At 43.1% G+C, this 21,452-nt stretch overlaps 2 protein-coding genes across 2 annotated transcripts; both read left to right on the top strand.

Moving 5' to 3' along the window:
- Window positions 1–2,418: 2,418 nt before the first annotated feature.
- nsfl1c (NSFL1 (p97) cofactor (p47)) lies at window positions 2,419–9,787 on the top strand. The gene is made up of 9 exons (XM_076095315.1): window positions 2,419–2,578; window positions 3,341–3,441; window positions 3,627–3,704; window positions 5,589–5,754; window positions 5,893–5,988; window positions 6,282–6,391; window positions 6,657–6,794; window positions 7,836–8,006; window positions 8,643–9,787. Exons 1-9 carry the CDS (start codon window positions 2,477–2,479, stop codon window positions 8,803–8,805), a joined length of 1,125 nt encoding a protein of 374 aa, XP_075951430.1. The 5' UTR covers window positions 2,419–2,476; the 3' UTR covers window positions 8,806–9,787.
- Window positions 9,788–12,718: 2,931 nt separating this feature from the next.
- Window positions 12,719–20,569, top strand: fkbp1ab (FKBP prolyl isomerase 1Ab). The gene is made up of 5 exons (XM_076095316.1): window positions 12,719–12,880; window positions 13,063–13,110; window positions 16,024–16,136; window positions 16,738–16,917; window positions 19,167–20,569. Exons 1-4 carry the CDS (start codon window positions 12,844–12,846, stop codon window positions 16,864–16,866), a joined length of 327 nt encoding a protein of 108 aa, XP_075951431.1. The 5' UTR covers window positions 12,719–12,843; the 3' UTR covers window positions 16,867–16,917; window positions 19,167–20,569.
- Window positions 20,570–21,452: the final 883 nt, after the last annotated feature.

The following is a 21,452-nucleotide window of genomic DNA, read 5'->3' on the forward strand; positions in this document are numbered from 1 at the left end:
GCAGTCGGCTAGGCTAAAAACAAGCCTCACCTTGTCTGCAGGCCACATTTTGACCGTTGCGTAATTCTGTATCCGATCGGTTTTGATCCCTTAAAGTTAGCCACGATGCGTTGTTATCTTCGCCATCTGGAATCTAAAGGGAGCCAGTCGGGACAATCGAGCGAGATTCAACTCGTTTTTGGAGGGGAGAGGGAGACACACCTAGTTGAGATCTGCACTCCGCTGAGTCGACTTTTCTAGTTTGGTATGTGTGCGCTAACTATGGGGCTGGAGGCGATTAGCTTAGCATGAAGATAACTAACCTGGCTTATTGAGTTTTAAAAATATGCCAATACCGACACCTATAAAATCATACAAATTAACACTTTGTGTCCCGTTTGTGTAATCCCTATACAAACTTCAGAGTAAAAACAACAAGTTAAGTGCTGCAGCACATTTAGACGACCAATTAGCAGCCAGACAGAAACATGACTCAGCTATATTAAGGAGAACTGGATACCGCTTTCAAACATGGCTCCCCATTCATTCCTATGAAAGTTGCTCCCTGGGTGCATTTCATTTATGTTAATGCAAAAGCCCGTGCTTATCAGTCCCAACCAGCAAACTGTCTTTAATCACATTCATACACCATGACTCTCTTTGCATCAGGTTCATTGAATCACTTCTTGTCTTTTAATGTCTGTGTAATGGTTTTTATTTGGCATTTATACACTGGTGGTGACATGACACTACAACAACTCCAGCCTCGTGGGACGATAAAGAACATATGTGCATACCTCAACACACACGTGCCTTCAGGGTTTCCTGAGGCGACATTCAATGATGTCAACCCGTCACCTGGGTTAGGGCCGACTTACTGTGACTGTCGTGTTTTGTCATTTGTCCTCACTGACAGTATTTGCGTGTGACAGGCTTCAGGTACACAGTTGCTGCACAACAATACATATTTCTGGTGTGTCACCGTTGCCTATCAGTGCTTGATTTGTCTTATTTCTGTCTCAATTTCTCTCATATACACACACCTCTTCTTGCTCTTAGCGTGTCACTGTAAAGGTTTAAGGCGTGTTTCTCTTCTAGCCATTGTCTTCCTCATCTCTTTCAGCCTCTTGCCACGTATCTGGGTGCAGTTGCCTCATCATACGGACCCTAAAGCTGAAAACATCCGAAGGGGAAAACAATATGTGACCTCCTCGGCACAACGCACTGTATTTTTTTGTTTCTGTCTTGGTCTTTGTGCACATCTGAGGAGAGAGGTGTGTGTGGGGGGTTGTGCTTCATGAGGTGAGGTGACAACCTGGTTTTCTCACTTTGCTAATTAGCCTTGAAGATCAAACAACCAACAGCAAATGCATAAAAAAAACTAACGACCCCCCCCGGAAACAATTAAGATACTCCCAATCTGTCTGGGACTTATTGCTTTGTGCCATCCGACCTGCTCGCCATCAGACACCTTAGAGGGGGTACAAAGGTGTCTCCCATCGGAGTATTCTCTCCATCTGCTCATTATACTGAAATCAGAGGCACATGTTTACTTTAACTGGTTTGTCAGAGGTGAAGTGTACCCGCACTTCACTCAGCATCTGTTTCACGGTATCTGTGGTCTTGCACAAGAAGACTAGATGGGAGCTGAAAAGTGTGATAAGATGCAGATTAAGATCCGATTGCTGCATTCAAAGCTCTGTGATTTCACACGGAGGCGTCTCGTCTGGATGAGATGAGCTCAGATTAATGAGACGAGATGAAAAAAACATAATAATGTCTATAAGCAGCCTCAGACTCAAAGGAAAAATAACCTAGAAATCATTAGAGAAAACAAAATAGATGATACAATTCTAAATAAAGTAACTATTTTTGAGCAAGTGGTATAGCAGCATCCTTTACCATCAAGAATACTAGCCATTATCAACTGGACATTAACCCCTATTAAATGCGCTAACCAGTGCCATTTATTACATAATTTAGTTGTAATAAAAAGCCATACATTATTGTCTCTTCACCATCAATTGTTTAAAACATATACAAAACATACAGAAAAGTAGGTCTCGTATAGTCATATGCATCAAGACATTCTGGCAAGTCTTCCTCTAGGTCTCGGGTCAATATTTAAGACCTTTGTTCCAAACCATGGAGTCTATGACGCTCGTGAGCTACTGTAGTTTTGTTTTAACCTGTGGATACATTGCCACCTACTGGTCAAAACAATGTCAGTGTCACAGCGCGGTACAAACCGTGTGAAAGTGTGATTATCAAAATGAAACTGACTGTAGACCATTGAGATTAGGCTAAATATAGCGCTGCTTAATCTTGACAAATCTACTAATTTAATTCTAGAAGTTAACTTGTTTATTTTGATTCCAAGAAGTGTGTCTGTCGTCTCTGTCGTTGCAGTCCTTGGGGTCGGAGCCAGATAGGAACCATCATCTGTTGCTTGTTTCCCCTGGTGGAGGCGGACGAGTCGCTGGAGGAGCAAATCAAAATGGCGAGCCAAGAGGAGTCTGTGAGGGAGTTCGTCGCCGTTACCGATGTGGATGAGGAGAGGGCCCGGTTTTTCCTGGAGTCCGCCGGCTGGAATTTGCAGGTACGTCTTTTCTGCGTTTCTCCGTTGCGTTGCGGTGGACTGTACGATAGGAAGTCAATAGGAAACAGCGCTGATACATGTGTCAGGCGAATAGCTTGACGGCTAACATTAGCCTGTGTTGCCGGTAATTTGTGCAAGTCACCATTTGACAATGGCCCGAGCGCGTTGTCACCAAACAACTAGGGTGTTTTACAGTTCGGCAGCGGGCGCGGCCACGAGCCCTTAAAGGTCCTTTGATGATGTCTCATTGCAAAGCAGGTTGCCATTAAGTTTTGGCTAGCGCAAGTCTGCCGTGAGTCCATCGAGCCGTGCTAGCTAGCGTTAGCACGTAACGATGTAACGTTATCGCTAGATATTAGTGATACTTATAACCATGTAAAGATCATTGGGTAGCTTCTGAAGCTGCGACACCCGCTGTCCCGCTGAATCACGTGACTGTGTTTAGGAAGACTATCGCACATCCGCTCTTTTTGTGGAGTCAAATATAAATAGTAAAGTGAAACTGATGGACTGTTATGAGTTTTCTCACTCGACTAGCGCCATCACTGTTACAATAGGTAAAGAGGCTGTAAATCTATCAGCTGGGATACGTTAGTGCCAATAGGGATTTCATACTTAAAGACACATCAACCACAGATGGAGTTGAGTTTTCTAGCTCTTGACTGAGATGTTTAAAAGGTCATCAATAACACACTCGTTATGCTCGGTGAGCTGTCTGTCAGGATTTCTTGGTGACATTGATTTCTTTTTGCCTCCTCCCAGCTTGCACTCGCCAGTTTCTTCGAGGATGGAGCTGATGACGACATAGTGACTCTTCCTCAACCTGAGATTGGCTCCTCGGTGTCCCGGTCTGCTGGGCCCAGGTACCGTTTACAGCCGGCCAAACTTCAGTGTGATGAAAATGTATTGGGCGCACATCAGCGGCTGTGCATTGTCCAGTCGAGTTTAGCAAAACATTCTGGGCCAAAGAGTCTTTGTTCATGAAATTTAATTTGGTAACACACAGATTCAATGCAACAAACCTACTTTTTTTCCCCTATATCATCAGCGCTCAGCCCAGAGTGACGTCCTTCAGAGATATGATGCATGAGGCAGAGGATGAGAGTGACGAGGAGGAAGGCCAAAGGTGAGTTAAATTGTGTTGTCTGTGTCCATCTTTAGCAAATGTGTCACTTGCTTTTACAGAGCCAGATGAAGGAATAAGGCAAGCTTATGTGTCTGCTTTGCCCTCCTCGAGAAACTCGGATCAGAGTTGGATAAGTTATGGAAAATCGATCATGGGCCCAGTAGAGACTGAGTGTCATGCTTCAAGTTAATGACTAAAGTCACTGCCCAGGTGATTGTGTGATGTAACAGTAGCCATTGGAGGTCTTTCTCATCCTCATCCAGGTGTTTGTGACAATTGGTCATGGCTGTAGACGTGGCTGTCTTGTCTGAGCATCCTCACGGTGTTGGGATGGTCGAAGTCACACCTAGCAGGGTGATTCCAGAATGCACCAAACTATTTTTGGTCTCTCCTCATTCACTGTGAGCCGGTCGGCCGTGCTTTTCTGCAGCGTCGGCAGATTCTGCTGCCGGGGCGGTGCAGTGGACTGGTTGTTAAGGGGATGTGTTGGGTTGCTAATGTCCTCTTCTTTTTTTTATTACAATCAGTAAGAAAGCTGAAGTAAAGAATAGTACACGTGTTATCAAGAGTCAGTTATAATTCCATGCGTTATTTACATTTGCCACAGTTCTGTTTCGCAGTGCCTGATGGCTTTAATATTTACTTATGTTCAGCTGACATGCTTGAGGAGCATTGAGGTCATATTTCTTTGTGTGTTTTCATATCTCCTCCTACCAGGTAACTCTCAGTAGGGCTGTATCAAATGTCATTTTTCTTTTTACGCTTTGAATGTCTTTCGTCATATGTTATGACGTTATCGTCCCTAAAAATATGGGCGAAATATGATTTAGTGTTATTGTGGTTATATAAATGTAATCTATGGTGCTGTTAGGTTGTTGCTAGACCTCCTCGTTTATACAGGTGTGTACTGTAAACACTTTTGACCACTGTAACAATGGTTTTTTTATTATTAAAGGCAATACGGCAACAAACAGGGATTGAAGCAGATTTTCTTGGCTGAAAACATGTTGTGAATTGTAGAAATGATTAAATGTCTAATTTTTCTCTAAAGTTAAACTTTTGGACTGATGACTGAGAGAATTCCAGAGACACAGCTCAGTCTCTCGCTGTATGTGTGTTTGAGACGGAGTGGAAGAGAAGGCGTTCTATTGCACGCAGTGTTTCTGTCAGTTAGTAATATCTGCCAACTGTTATTAAGGTGATGACGTTGACCTGGAGGATTACTATAACTACAAATATCTGGGTGTTGTCTTGATGACAAACTAGCTTTGAACCCTGTTCATGCTGCCACTTCTAATAAGGCAAGCAAAGAGATGCAGACTCTTTTTATAGATGTTTCATTCAATGTGTTTTAGCCGTTTATTGCTATTGCTTGGTTTTGAAATCTAAAACTGTCCAATAAGAATAGACTTGGAAGTCTTGTTTCAGGGGAGATGACCAATCACAGTTCTTGCGGCTCCCACGTAGTATCCTCATAGCTGCCATGGCCCCGGTGTATAGTTACATTTGAGAGGGGGCCCGCGACAGCGCCAACGCATGCAGCTACATTGTCACAGGTGTCGTAGACCACCAGCTAGTTGTAAGCTGTGGGAGTGAAAAACGTCCGACCTCACAATCTCCTTGTCCTCATCTTTGTAGGTGTTTTGATGCCTAGCATGCCAGCACTAATACGGCAGGAGCTTGTTTTTTTAAAAGTTGATGACATTACGCTTTAGTGCTATGGTACCCTAGACATTCATCGAATCATCATACCTCAAAATAGATTTTGAACCAGTGTGACATTCAGGGGACTTTTTGTTGTTAAACTTGTTGCACCTTTTTGCGTCTGCTGTTTTGCTCGTATTGTTTGAGAGTTCCTCACCATCTTAATTCACACCCTGCCAGGTTTTTCGCGGGGGGCTCAGAGCGCAGTGGGCAGCAGATCGTCGGACCTCCCAAGAAGAAGAGCTCCAACGAAGTGGTGGAGGATTTGTTCAAGGGGGCGAGGGAACACGGGGCTGTGCCGCTGGACAAGCCTGGGAGAGGCCCAGGGGAGAGCAGCAAAGCCAGGGTGAGGTGAAACTTGGTGCTGCATCTGCGCTGTCTTATACATCAGTTTGTTATTGCTCAAACAGCTGTAACGGCTATTTCATCTGCTTCTTTTTCTGTTTGTAATTTGTTTTTTTTAATGTCTCCTGTCACCACTAAGGCCTTCATTGGTGGCGGCTACAGGTTAGGCGCAGCTCCCGAGGAGGAGTCGGCCTATGTGGCTGGAGAAAGGCACGGCTCCAAAAGCCAGCAGGATGTGAGTGCAGATCCTGATGGGTCCTCTTTTTTCAGTTATTGCTTTGTTTCCTGCATCATTGGTAGTAGTCAAGCCCTCTAGGAGGATCTCAGCCAACAGAGCAAACGATCAGTCCACCTAGTTCACTGCTAATTGTTCAAATGTGTATTTCTGCACACGCACAAGGAATAGCATTGTTTTTATGAAACATTGTGATGCATTCATTCAGTTTTTACCATCTCTATCTGTAGGGAAATAACATCCATATTGAAGTATGACCTCGGTCACATGAAGTGTGTGTGTGTGTGTTGTAGGTCCACGTGGTGCTGAAGCTGTGGAAGACCGGTTTCAGTCTGGATAACGGTGAGCTCAGAAACTACAGCGATCCTGGAAATTCCAACTTCCTCGAGGCAATCAGAAGGGGGTGAGAATATTCTGTTAACTTATTCAAAGTTATATTTAGATTGATTATAGACGCATGAGGACACACTGTGTCCTTAATGTTTACATGTAAATACCAGGCTCGGGGAGAAACGGGTTGTGTAATTCGGATACAAAAACAGGTGAACTGTATATCCGTTAGTTAGTAGTAAGTAAGCGTATAGGAATATATTTTTAAAGTAACCCTCCCAACCCTGATAAATATGTGTACATGCGTTGTGAGCAGAATTCCCCTTGTTCACCTGCAGGGAGATTCCCCTGGAGCTGAGGCAGCGGTCCCGAGGGGGCCAGGTCAACCTAGACATGGAGGACCACAGGGACGAGGACTTCTCCAAACCCAGGATGGTGTTCAAGGCCTTCGGTGGCGAAGGACAGAAGTTGGGAAGGTGAGATCAAAGAACAGCTGCTGAAATCGATGCACATTCTAAATAACGGCTGGTGAACAGGTCTTACTTGTTTTACATGGGACTTAATCATCTCTAGACTGGGTGCTGGCTTTGTTTCTGGGCTTCCAGATAAATGACTGGTTTCTGATCAATCATGTGACGCTGTTGGAGCAAATTCATATCGCAGTGAAATTAACCTCATTGAATTCAATCATCCGTCCATCCATTTTCTGCTGCTCTCCGGGTCAGCGATATGGTATTCTGCACAAACATGTTTACAGTAGCCACATATCTGACAATTCTATGGTTATTTGTTCCAGATGAACTGAGGGATTAAGTGTTACATTTACTGAGGATGCACTGACGTAGCACTTTTCCAAACAAGGTTACCAAGTGCTTTTTAAATATGGTAAAGAAAACAAAAAGATGTGTATACATAACATAAACAGCTATGTTGTGTAAATGTATTACAACCTCAAAGCTGAGAGACGTCTGAAGCTAAATAAACCGTGTTAAACTTTCGGATCATCTGAACAAAGCGTAGTCACAAACAGGTATGCTCCTCTTAGCTCAGACGCATGTCTTTCACAGGACAGCGATGGTCATTTTGTCCTTAGTTAGAAATGTTTAAGATCTCTCCAGCAGCAATTTAATTAACAGCAATGATAGGAAATGTTTGGAATAGTAAGCCAAACTGGAGCAGGAAATGTCCCTGCATGCCTTTTGTTCTTAAAAAAGAAAAAGTTAATATATAAGTAAAAGGGTAAAACTGGCCTCTTTTGGATCTGACAGGTTGCCTTGTCATCGTATCCACATTACTGATGGTTGTTTATCAAAAATGTCATTTTGTAAATACTTATCAGAAGCACCGGCCCTGCAATATCGTCCAAATATCAGTGCATTTGGTCAAAAATGTTTTCTTTATTGTTTCCGTATCGCTCAACCCAAACCTCAGCTCACTGTCTCAGTATAGTACGACCACAGTTTGACAAAGTGTCAAGTCGGAGTGAGTTCTCATCTTTTTCCATCCTCCTCCTCTAGTGTCACCCCAGATTTGGTTGAAGCTCCGGCCACCTATCAGCAGGAACAGGCCGCCAGCGAGGCCCAAGCGAGCACCTCCGTGACGCTGGACTCCTCCCAGCCCGTCACTAACATTCAGATCAGACTGGCCGACGGCGGCAGGCTGGTCCAAAGGTTCAACTACAGCCACAGGTGATCGATTAGCTCTTTTCAACTTGTAGTAGCACATGAACCTGGATCTGACCGCTCCAGTTGTCTCTTGTGTTTCTGCAGCTCTGTGGAAATGTTAAGTGACCCATTTAATGTAACAGACCTACATGTGTTTCCCCAGTTATTCAACCCAAAATGCCCAACTGCTGAAAATGTTGAAACAAAAGTTTATTTCGATTGCAAATGCAGAGAAATTGAACGTTAAATGACGAGGTGTCCCGGGAGGTGTAAGGGACACATGTACGTATGCTGCTGGTCTAAAACAACGAGAAGTTAATTATTGTAGTTTGACCCTCAGTTGCAGTCAATGATGCGTTCCTTCACCCTGCGCTTTAAGCCGTACTCGAGCCGGTTGCCGTGCACCACCGGGGAGAGTTTCTGAGTGGCTGTCTTTGACCCGCCGAGTGGGGCCAGAGTGCACCGCTGTAAAGGAAAGGGGTGCGCTGGATTTTATGACACAGGAGAAAACAAAATAGCGAAACGGATTGCGGCGCAATAATTGTCTAACGTCCGTTCTCTTGTTTTCATAATCGTTGGAAGTCGATTTAAAATTTGATAAACTGCATGACTCAAAGTCATCCCACATTTCCTGTTTTGATGTGTTGTTGTGTCCCCCAGGGTGTCTGACGTGCGCCAGTTTTTGGTGGGGGCCCGGCCCGCCATGGCCGCCAGAGAGTTTGTCCTCATGACCACCTTCCCCAACAAGGAGCTGTCGGACGAGGGCCAGACGCTGGAGCAGGCTAACCTCCTCAACGCCGTCATCGTCCAGCGGCTAAATTGAGGGGGGGAGAGTAAGACCAACCCTTCCCCTCCACCCCCCCCTCCACCCGGTGGTGTGGCTGAGTAACTGCAGCCCTGTGAAAGCTGCTGCCCCTTCTGAGGGAGGAGAAAACACAGACTTATGTTTGGACTTCTAATTTCTGATTTATTATGTTTTTTTTTTCCTAAAGTGAAACATAACATTCTGCACCCCAGAGCCCCCCCCCCCCCCCCCCCCCCCCCCCCCATGGTTAACCTGACAGCACTAGATGGTTTAACCCAAAAAACGCAGCAGCAGTCCAGCTTCCCGCAGAAATGTTCACTAAACCCGGCTCTCTTTTCTCCTTTAACACGCTCCCCACTTTTCCTCTTCTATTAACCTTCATTTGGCCCTTCAGCTAGTTTCAGGTGCTGGGGCCTCACCAGATCCATGCAGAGGCAGATTCCCCGTCTGTTTGTCCGTCTCAATGGCACAAACCAGACCCACATCGGGAATACTCGTCTTAAGAAGGCAAAAGTACATGTTGACAGTGTGCTTTTGTGCAAGCTTCCATCTCACTCCACATATTCTATGTGGAGTGAGAAGTGTAATAGTGTAACAAAACACAAGGGGGGGTTCTCCAACCAACCTATACCGGTAGCCTTACGCTCCTTCCTCCAGCTCCATCACCACACCTGTCCCTTTGTTCAAATGAAGATGGAATTATTTTTTTAAACTGCCTCCCCCCCCCCCCCCCCCCCCCCTTTCCTTTTACAGACTGTAGGGTTGTCCCAGTTAGACGGTGGCATTTTGATATTGTGTGACATGACGAACAGTTACACGCGGCTTTATAGTCAAACCAATGGTTGAGCAAAAGAACATTTAGATTGTAAACGCTGGTTTGTAGAAGTGGAAGTTGAATTCCTGCGACGACACTGACACCTTCTATGCATCCTGGGGCGACACAGAAATATGTTTGGACCTCTGGTGAAATAAATCCATTTTATGGTTGATGTATAAAGAACTTATGGTCTTGTGTTTTTATTGCAGGCGGGGGGGGGGGGGGATTTATGTCAGCTTTCTGGGATGTTTTCTAAATGTGATGTTGTGGTTCTGTCTAATAAGCTTGGTGTCAGTATTTCAGTCAGAACATCATCACTATTATTCAGTACAGTACATGAACTACACTGATCCGATCACTCTGGGCGTAGCCACATTTCAGAAATGTCGATACTCTTCAGTGGAAGCCGGACTCCTTGGTCTTGTGTACCACAACAGTGTTTTCTTTCAGGTGAGATTTGATGTAGTAACTTGCTCACATACACAATATGCTGTACAGTATGTACCTTGTGTTTAGAGTGCATGAAGAAAATACAACTTCAGCCTCTTGTGGCTACACTGAGTATCACAACAACAAACATTTGGATGAATGAAAAAAATTCCCCTGCCAATACACGTTTTCATCTGTTTTCACAGAATACATAAATGAAGGATCTTTGAAATGATGATCTGGCAAAAACGTTTTTGTCATAAACAGGAGAGAAATCAATGAAATTCCGACTTTTGTTCTTTTTTGTCACTTGACTCTCAGGGCTTCCGTTGCAATCTGATGGTGACTCTAGACCTCTGGAGCCCTCTATGTGGCCATAACAGCTCAGACCACGGTGACTGTTAACCACACCAAATGACAGGAGATGGAGAACCTAGTAGTTGTGTTGAGTCAGCATATTTTTTTCTTATATCTGGGACACTTAAAGTAGTGTAACTGCAGCACATACACTGAGTGATTCCATATCCATATTACAAGTATATAAACAAAAACACCCACATCTCTACTTGTACATTACACGTGACCAACAGCTGTTTCCTGTCAAGCCCTCGAATAATCCTCGAATATTGTTGCTCCCTTTGTTTCTGCTTCTCCATAATTGTGTTGACTGCATCACACCAACAGACTCAATGTGCTGCTTTTGTTTCCAAGAAGCCTGTCGGTAGAAACACGTCCACTTGAAATCGTTGTCTTTCCTATAAATCTCATACTGGCATCATTAGTGTTCAGCGATGGAATCAACTCTGTCATTCTTCCGATAATTGGACTCAAGATATGAAACGCAAATCACTCTCAGTTGTGCTTTTATTGTATTTTGAGCCAACATGTATCTCCGTTCCCGTGCACGCCCACATGGACACTCCATGTCGTGCACTTAACAGCCAATTATCTGTTCCTGTGACCTCGGCACACAACACCCACCAAAAACTATTAAGCTGCAAATGAATGAGTCATGGAGAATGTTAGCAAATTAAAAAAGCTAGAACGTGAACATATTAACACTGTTTTTCCCCAGTTAGAATAGAATGAGGCTCATACATGGAGATCATAATGCAATTATTCATCTAGCAATTTTAAGTTTATTGACGTTGTCCCAGTGGGTATCAGAAGCACTTAATTGTATTGCTGTTGGTTTCTACAGAAAGGAAGATGCGGGTGTTGCTATGGATGCAACTTTGCTGAGGAGACATGAACGGAGGCAGAGTGTCTCCTGGGACAGGACGATGCTTTGACTCGGAGATGTTCACCTAAATTAGCCCCGTCTCTCTCTCTCTCTCTCTCTCTCTCTCTCTCTCTCTCTCTCTCTCTCTCGCTTGCTTTTCCCCCCCAGTAGTTGTACACCGCAGTGTAAACTGCAGTCAGAACATTGTGATCTGTGTTTCTCTGGGAAGGATGTATTTTGAAATACACATTAAGAATAGGATTCTGAAGTGAGATTAGACTGTTTTATTCAATTGAATAGACGGAAACACACACACACACTCTCACACACTCACAATCACACACACAAAGGAAACACTACGCACTGCCCACCAGGGATAACTATAATCACAGATATAAGAAAAACGACACAATACTTAATGTGCCTTCAAAATAAAACAATTTTCTCTGCGGAAGTGGAAGCTTCAGTTTCAAGGTCCTGGTTTTGTTTGTGCTGGCTCACTGCTACATTGTCATGGATTTCTGGGACACCCATACATATTATTGTAATAGATTATTAAACTAATTTCAGCAGGATACTATATGCTGAAATTATGGTTCCAAACCTTCATCATATAAATAGCGTCGTTTGATGGTTTTAAAGTGCACTAGTGCAGTGCCCGTCGTTGACATGTGGTGTTGTAACGTGCAGCTTTCTAGAGAACCACTAAAAGTGGCTACGAAAAGCGCCCAAAAACATCTATAGATTTATTACGGTGTTTACATGTGAAAAATATTGAATTCATTGAACCCTGCTATCACTTACGAAAGGCCCAAAAGTACGGAACAAATATGCAACTCACATTGTAGTACTACATTTACCTGACAGAGATATGTCACTGGTTACGTTGCAGATTCAGATTTGGCTCACAAAATAACCATTAAAATATGATGCATAATTATTCATTAAACTATCCAGCATCATAGAATTGAAAGCTCCGCCTTGAAGACGTTAACCCTATACCTAAACATTCGTGGAACGTTAGAAAAAACAACCTCCCGCGAACACACACGTGTTGATAGTTTTACTAATACTTATTCTAATACTTTTACTAAAGAACATTTTGAGTACCTCGTCTATCACGGCCAATACCACCTTCTCCATTGTGAGAGACGGTGAAAAGCGAAGCAAGGGAGCGTTTTGCCTCGGGCTCGGGGTTACTCGCGGTCACAGACATAACAGAACAACATAACAAGACATTCTTTGTTTTATAGTTGGATGAGTCATGTTATTGTGGGCCTCCACTATGGCCGCCAGGGGGCCCGTGTCATACATGAACCCCCCCCCCCCCCTCTCTCTCTCTCTCTCTCTCTCTCTCTCTCTCTACGGGTTTTATTTTGGAGGTTGCAAGCGGAAGTGGTGTGGTACAATATACTATCTTGACGTTGGTCTCCCTGCGGAGAGCTAGAGAGAGAGAGGGAGAGAGGGCGAGAGAGAGAGAGAGAGAGAGAGCTGAGAACATCCGCTGGAGGAGCAGACAGACAGACGGACGGACTGCAGGAATAGCGGAGCCGGGCGCAGGGACAGCTCTCCAGAACACACCGCTGAAATGGGAGTCGAAATCGAGACTATCACCCCGGGCGACGGTAAAAAAAAATTTAAAAAGCCAACTTGCATGGAAGAAAAAAAAAAATGCGTTTGTGTTCATTACTATTTGCACTTTAATCTGTTTCGCATAGATGCCCAGCCCGATGCAGATCGCAGAAACACCGCCTCAGTTGCGTAGTAAACCCGTTATATTAAGTGCCTTTTTTGGTTTCCTCCACAGGAAGGACTTTCCCCAAAAAAGGACAGACGTGCGTGGTGCATTATGTCGGTGAGTTTTAAATAAGAAACTTATTGCCCCGCACGCATGGACACACGCTGCATATTTCTCCGCTCCTGTTTGGTTATTAATACTCACATAGGCCGTACAAGTGACGGCTGTGGGCAACTGTCTCACTACACCCGTATGAAATATAGACAAGCGTGGTAATCCTGTAAGTATCACCGCAGACAGTGTAAATCCCCATAATAACCTTATTATAGCGATGCTGGTGCACTTTATTGAAACGCTGTGGAGCGCGAGACATTTTTTTTACCCCCAAAACCTTCCAGGCAGTGATTTATCAATAGGGTAAAGAGGCACGACTGTCAGTCACCGACCGGGCTGCATGGAAATGTAACCCCTTCCACCCATTTTTTTACTCCGTGGAAGCACATTCTGCGCTCAAGATTCCTCGGTTGTGATAGTGTGCACAGCAGCGGGATCGGTGTCTGACCGTGTACGTCCCGGGGACAGCGCGCTGGATTCATCACTGCGTAAAAATAATGCGCGCTCTAGTTTGGGCCGACCGGTCCATTACGGTCTCATCAAGATCAGCGGATAATGTAGTGTGTCTGGAGAATTAACAAAAAAAAGAAAGAAAAAAGAGAGAGATGCAGACGGATTCCGCCGCAGGGTTCACTCAGAAGCCCAGACAGACAGACAGACAGACACCAGACAGCGGGGTCTTAAATCCCGTCTGATTTCCAGCGCTTTTCTGTCTTTGTTGGAGTTTTTTTTTGGGGGGGGGTTCGGGGGGGGGGGGGTTGGTGGCGTTCAGTTGAGCGGATTATAACCGTCTGGCCGATTTACTGTATTATTCCTGTAATTCTTTAAATGACACTGAATATTTGAAGCATTCCCCATCCTATAGTAGTACATGGCAGCACTTATTTATTTCTAAAAGGCGCCCAAAACATCAGTTGTATCTTTTAATTATTTTTCGTAGCCATAATATAGCCATGGGACCAATATACATGATTATATGTCTAGGGCTGCTGAGGATTGTTTTCAGTATTGATTCATGTTGCAATTAATCATTCGGTCTACAGAATGTCAGTAAATACAGAAAACAGACCATCACAGTTTGACTTCTTAAAATGTCTTGTTTTACCCAACAATTAGTCCAAAACGGTAGTCTGCGTATGAAGAGCCAAAGATATTCAGATTACTATTGTAAAAGGCTGGAAAACCAGAAAATATCACATTTTAGGAGCTAGAACCAGTATTTTTTTATTTTTCACATTTTGCTTGAAAATGTATTAAACAGATTAATCAGTTATCAAAGTAGTTGCAGATTTGTTTTCTGTTGTCATTTTCCAAACAAAGTGCACAGCGCTGCTTTGAGCGAAATGCCAACATGCTCACAATGATAACATGTCGATGTTCGGCTGGTGTAATGTTATCACACCATGTTAACCATCTTAGTTTAGTGTGTTATAACATTGATAATAAGCACTAAACACAAAGTACAGCTGAGGCAGATGAGAATCTCTTTAGGTTTGCAGGTTGTAAAGCATTGGACAAATAAACATATTGCCCTGATGGAGGTGAGAGGATCACCAAAGTTATAATGATACATCCTCGGGTGAGCATGAATGTCTGTACAAAATCCCATGGAAACCAATTCAGTAGCTATTGGCATGTTTCAGTCTGTGACCGACAGACAGATATTGCCATTCACAGTCACACCGCTAGCATGGCTAGACAGCCGAGAGATTCCAATTCAAACATAGTACAAACAATGAAACGCGTAGCATCAGCAGCAAAATGGGATTCCAGATGGACTTCCCTTCCCACCGTGCTGGTCTGGTCCTCTTGCCTGGTTAAGACAGACACAACTCTCTCTGCAACACAAACCTCTTTGCTTTCAAGATTATAACAAGCTGTGATTCGGGCCTCTTACATGTGAAGTGTTTTTTTGAAATTTCTTTTCAGCATTAGTCTGCATCTTCTTTGTTTTTAGTTTTTATATCACACAAAAACTGCAGGATATCCTCTCAGGGCGGCCTCCCTTCCTGTCAGCCTACAACTCAGCCTTGGAGCGCGACATGAAACAGGATATTCCATTACACACAAGCCTTTTTTTAAAAGGCAGACGTCAAAGTGAAGATCAAAACTTTGATTTGTTGGGGAGGAGGGGGGGTATTTGCAAAGGCTCTGCCTGCAGGGAATGGCCCCGTGTTTGAAAATGTCATCACTGTGTGGTTTGGTGGTGAAATGGCCACAGTGGCTTTGATGCTTTGGATCAGTCCTTTCAGCTTGTGCAGATAATTCCTTTCGGCTGCTGTCTCGATGTGCAAGAAAAGGACAGGACGCCCACTCCCGCCCGCCTGGATTACAGGCTGCATCTTGCCAGCCGCCCCCCCCCCCTGATATGCCCAACAACATAAGCGATGTCGCACCTTCGCCCACACACACACAATCACACACACACTTGCATCACGCCAAACCATCACACGCACACGCTGCCTTCCTCGCCGGGGCTAATAACAGTAATAGCACTGGCGTAAATAGTCTTGGCGGGGTGCTATTCTGCGGTTCGATGCTTGGGTTTTTCCTGACTGTCACACTGAAACCCACCCTGCAGACAGCTGCGGCGGCTATTTCGGAGATCCTTGGAATCCTTTAATTTGCGTTCTCAATATACACACAGCAGGGGAAGATGGATGTCAGAGATCTATTTGTTTCCAACGTTTTTTTAATAAAATGTTATAAATACAGTTTCCAGAGCCAGTATCTTTCTATCATTATCTGGTCTGCTCATGTTTCCTGCATGCAGGAAGTGATGATGACTCCCTCTTAATGCCGTGCATGTCCAGAGATAATGGCTGGATGTTTCACTCACAAGATGAGGTCGCGCATCGGCGGCTGCCTCGCTCTCTCTCTGACTCTGCCTCTCTCTCCGTCCCCCTTATCCCACAGGCTCCCTGACAGACGGACGCAAGTTTGACTCGTCCCGTGACAGGGACAAGCCTTTCAGGTTCAAGATCGGCAAGCAGGAAGTGATCCGAGGCTGGGAAGAGGGTGTAGTGCAGGTAGGCCAGAGAACTGAACGCAGACCGCACATATCAATTATGCACTTCCATTTAAGCTTTGAGTCTTAACATGTCAGTCACTAAGCAGCTTCAACAGTCACAATTCAGAGGCAAAAAGCAATTCTGATTGCAAGAGAAGAAAACGCATTTTGCTGTTTGTTCAACTGCTGATATACATTCATTTGTTGACATAGTTCCATTATCGAGTTTTCCCCCCACAAAGGTTTCCATTAACGCAGCAAACGGTGGGTCAATACAGAACGGGACGCAGCGCTTTATCTCACACACTGAGCCCTGCAGCATTTTGACGAGGTGGCTAATGATTAGTCCTGTAGCTTCATGGAAGTGTGGCTTCACGTTCTCCGCGTACTGTGTATATGGGTTAGAACGCCTTTAATATCTCACTAAGGCATCTGCTTAAAAATGACGGTTGCAACATCAAATATTGTGCAATAAAGAGTGGAGGAGTAGATCACTTTCACTGTGCCCCGTGGTTTGTTATCCAACTTCGACCTCCATAGACTGACTTTTGATCGGATTAACTGTAGCTTATGTTGTTCTCTCTCCTCTGTTCTTGTCGCCTGTCTCCTCGTACCTCCAGATGAGTGTTGGTCAAAGGGCCCAGCTGACCTGCTCACCCGACTTTGCTTACGGAAACAAAGGCCACCCGGGCATCATTCCTCCCAACGCCACCCTCATCTTTGACGTCGAGCTGCTGGGTTTGGAATGAAACAAACTCACGGCCTGTTTTTTAATTTTAATTTTAATTTTTTAGTTCTGTGTAAGTATTCTGCAACAAATTACAACTGGTTTTACAACTGTTAGCGACAAATCACATTCTTCCTGTGGCACGGTGAAAGTCATTAACATGCTAGTGCTAATCACAATAGCTCACAAAAGTTTTTTTTTCATTTTCTCTATTTCAATAAGTCACAATGCTAACATGTTCATGTAGTGTACATGTTGAGATGAATCAGCTACATTTGTGTAGAGGGCTAAGCTTAACAACCTACATTAGGCGTTTCTGCGCTAGGTAGGTTGTTTAGCTCAGCACTCTACACAACTGTAGCTAATTCATCAAAATAACTGGCTAAGTTACATTAGTGGCATTTATAGTGCACTCATCAACCACTACACCTACACTGCTAACTATATAGCAAGAGAAATCACACAATATACAGATGTGTTACTGAAGAGGGAAAAAGCTCTCAGAGCTAGCTAGCTTGCTAACTATCAGTTAGCTAGCTCATTAGCTCAGTTGCTAAGGAGGACAACAAGTTCACACAACTGTATGGAAACCATTCCTCTTTTGTGAAACAGTTTACACTGATGAGCTTAGGGTAATAATAATAATAATGAATATTGAATATTGAAATAAATGTCTGTCACTATCTTTTGCCGAATGGGGTAACACAATAGTTAGTGAGCCTGTTGCACACTGATTAAAGCCCTTGCATTTGCAGTATTACAAGCTCTCTTGCGACATTCCTACGGAAAATTACAAGCGGTGCTCTCTGGGAAGTGAGATCCCAAAACACACCAGAAATGACTGCTAAATTGCCATAGGTGCCCCAAATAAGAACCAAACAAAGATCTTTGAGATTGTAACTTTATATAAAATTGGGTGGTGCAATGCAGCGAATAGCTACGATAGTGTTAGGTTTTTAAGAACAAAGGATGAGAGAGCCTGCAGGCCGCAGGTACTCTTCTGCTGCGAGCTTCTTACTGCGCACGCGCATCAGAAGAATGAGCTAGATCCGGTTCAAATTAAAAACAATATTTAATGTACTACAAAAAGTTCACTTACAAACTGAATTAACTATCAATAGTAATGTTCTCGAGAGCAGAGACCACATACACGCATCTCCTCACAGTCCGGCGCGGCCAGTTAGCTGAAAATGAGAGCTGCAGTGATCTGAGGTAAACTCCCTAAAACATTGTCTTTTGTGTCCCCTGAGAGTCGGAAAGTGTCCGATACTGTCATAAAACGTGTGAATGACCCTCCGTGGCGATTAGTGATTGGCTTCATTTGAATTCTGCCCCCTCCCATTATCGATCCCTTAGCAAAACATCTTGGCTCCTCGCAAAACATTTTGGACTCCTCCTCTCTGTCCTGCTGGTCAGCTTGGCATTTGACCGTCCCACTGGCCCCATCCTCCATCGATGAGGTCGCCTCCATTTGCTGCTGCATGTCTGACACCTCACTCAGAATCCCTATCTGACCCTCAAGACTATTCTTAGTGTTTTAATACCTACAGTGACTATACTTCTATGATTTAATACATTCAATGAGTTAATATACTGTAACATATAATATCCTCTATAAGTAAGAATATTGTAAACCTATAATACATTCCATATGGAAACATATTGTGACTAACATATTTATTATTGTGACACTTCTACTCACCACTAGGGGTGTTATTAAATCCTACTAATAATGCGTTTAATACTGAAATTCTCCACAATAACTTTCCTCATTTTTGTCTCTTTCTCTGTTACCTTTTTTATCAAATTTTATACCTCTTAAATTTTAAGCAGCGAATGGTGTCCCTGGTTTTCACTACACAAAGAAAATCAACTGGCAGAGACTTGTATAGAGTGGTAATCCATGACACCAAATGTTTCATTGGCTATTCTTCAAGCAGAGGCCATTTGAGAACTGTCCTTGGTGGTGCATCGAATGAAAGTTTAAACAACTGAGATCTGCGAGTAAGCTGTTTAAATACACTTTATTCATGAGCCGCGCTGTTGGAAAAATCCAATCCACAAGACCAAAATTGAATAGATATGGACAGAATTAATGAAGATGTTTCTAGCATTAGAAATGATGCCGTTTGGCCGATGTCTTTGAGCGGTCAGCGGTCGAGATGAGCTTTGTAGTAATGTTAGATCTGCCTCAAACTGATCTAGTGTCAGTGTGCTGTTAACCGAAGCATGTAGCGTTGTTTTACATCTGTAACGTTTTTAGTCCAGGCACACTGTCATTTGTGCTCTAATCCTAAATGTCCCCTCTTGTTGTCTTCACAGGTGACTTCCTACCTGGGTAACCCGGAGAGAAGCTAGGAGAGTCTGCACTTGATTCTATACGAGGCTTGAGTCTATAGTTCCACTACTTATTTCATCAAACTACAGACAGTTTATGTTATTTTGTCTCTGTGACTGAGTGAATTCTATTTTCCATCATATCCTTCCTACATAAGAAACATGGGCCACCTTACAAACCTCCAAGTCTTGAATTCTTTCGAATATTGCGCTTTCATTTTCTTAATGTTTTTTCCAAGTGTTGGTCTTGCATGGTTACGCTGAGAAGTACAAAAACACCAAATAACCTCTAGCGGCGACATTCATCTCTCACAAAGTCGACGCGCGCTAGCATAAGAGTGTTCGAGAGCTGGCGCTTTGTCGTATTACAGGAACAGAAAAAAGTGTGCAAAAATATAACGAAAAGCACACATTTGTATCCCTATCCAGAAAATCAGAACAAATGGAACGAGTTTCTGTTAGAGAGAGATGAGTGTTGAGTTCAGTGGCTGCCTGTAGTGAAGCGTCAGGTCATGGGAGGCCTTCATGGTGCAACACAGAAACTGAGTTTGCTACATGAAATGGCCGTTTGAAGTGTGAGCTAGAGAGGCGTAATTGCTGTAAAGGCGAACCAATCGCGGTTGTAGATAGTTCTGTGTGCCTACATCTCTTCACCAGACACATGGTTACTACCTTGACCCCTCTGCATGTTCAAGGCCCGACCGGAAACCCTAGTAGTATGTATACGTTGAAAGCTTTGCATTCGATTTGCGTTGTTATTGCCTTCTTATATCGCCAAGTCTTTAAACCCCATTTAAAGCCATACACAGGTCGAACAGTGCAAGGACAGGATTTGCGTTGACGCACATCAATTGGATTATTCTTTTTCTTAGTAAAAATAAAAATAAATAAATGGGAAATGCTTGAAATTGACAGGGGGTTGAGGAGACAATAAAATTGTGACCTCCCCCGTTATTTTGTGTAACAACTTCAATCATGTATTTTTCAGATGCCAACTTTCTATCTCTGAGAAACAACAAAGCTAATGTACTGTATAACGATCTATATGATGATAGATATTGTTTTTCCTTTTAGTTTTTTTGTCCCCAGTGTCAGTGAAGTACCACACTGCCTAACTGAAGAATCAGTGTTGTGGTAGATAAAGAAGCTGACACATGGGCATCCTAGTGGTTTTGTATTTCAAATAAATAGTTTTAAATGGAGTTTAATGAAGGAATATACTGGCCTGGCTGTCAGATATTGACCGTGGCTGTCGATGTTACATATTGGCCAAGCTGCAGGTGGTGCGGCAGCAGTCCACCTCTGTACTGTGTAGTTATTTGCTGATACGTTACTGTATGCAGACTAAACCAATGATGACATATTTAAAATAAAATAAGTGCTCTCCACTTGCATTTTGTTTTTATTTTTGTTTTTCTGTTTGTTTTTAAATAATATTTTATTATTTTCTTTTTCCACAGCAACAAAGCAACACAGCGCAGATATCGCCAAATTGCAAAACAGGAATAAACTAAATAGTTAACATACATGGATGGCATTAACATGCATATGGATTGCATTATATACATATTTGTACACACCCCAAAAAAACAAAACAAAAAACAGCAGTAGGCCAACAACATCCCCAGGAAGATCATTTGATTACCCTTTAAAGTCAGCCGTCTGAGAATTGAGCCTGGAAAAACTGAGCTAAGCTCCGTGGCAACATTTTTCCAGATAAAAGATAACATGATAGTAAGCTCCTACTTCTTTTTTTACACTTCACACGGAGTGGAGAGATCTGGAAATTTATTTTGTTTAAGAAGTGAGGAGGGCGCTGCCGTCTGTAATATTCTATATTTGCTCTCTTGAGTCTATAACGTGTAAATATTTTATTAGCAGATTCAAAGGCATCAGACCACAACCTTGGTCCTTTTCTCAATACTCCCTAATTCTGTTGACATTATTATAAATATCCATTTTAATATTAATATATATTGTATATGAATAGTACATTATATAAGAATGTGATATTATTATTGTTATATATTAATATAATTTGATTACATAGATACATTTATATCCCTAATTAAGTAATGAAGACTGAAAGACTATTCTGCAAAATTAGTAGTTTAACTCTTGATACTTAAAATATATTTTGTTGATGATATTTCTGTATTATATTTTTCTTGTAGTGCAATGCTTTTTCTTACAATTAAGTAAAGAATCTAAGTACTTCTTCCTCCGCTGCTAATTGAAAGCCATAGATCTGCTGCTGTGCCGACTCAAAGG

This window comes from Anarhichas minor, unplaced genomic scaffold, assembly GCF_050575085.1.
Source record: "Anarhichas minor isolate MPS153535 unplaced genomic scaffold, ASM5057508v1 ptg000020l, whole genome shotgun sequence".
NCBI classification, from domain to species: Eukaryota; Metazoa; Chordata; class Actinopteri; order Perciformes; family Anarhichadidae; genus Anarhichas; species Anarhichas minor.

Excerpts from the sequence above, each read along its gene's own strand:
- fkbp1ab (XM_076095316.1), top strand. The coding sequence starts at position 12,844 with ATGGGAGTCGAAATCGAGACTATCACCCCGGGCGACG. Across the intron at positions 12,881-13,062 it reads GACTATCACCCCGGGCGACG|GAAGGACTTTCCCCAAAAAA; the intron begins GTAAAAAAAAAT and ends TTTCCTCCACAG. Across the intron at positions 16,137-16,737 it reads GGGAAGAGGGTGTAGTGCAG|ATGAGTGTTGGTCAAAGGGC; the intron begins GTAGGCCAGAGA and ends TCGTACCTCCAG.
- nsfl1c (XM_076095315.1), top strand. The coding sequence starts at position 2,477 with ATGGCGAGCCAAGAGGAGTCTGTGAGGGAGTTCGTCGCCGTTACCGAT. Across the intron at positions 2,579-3,340 it reads CCGCCGGCTGGAATTTGCAG|CTTGCACTCGCCAGTTTCTT; the intron begins GTACGTCTTTTC and ends GCCTCCTCCCAG. Across the intron at positions 5,989-6,281 it reads GCTCCAAAAGCCAGCAGGAT|GTCCACGTGGTGCTGAAGCT; the intron begins GTGAGTGCAGAT and ends TGTGTGTTGTAG.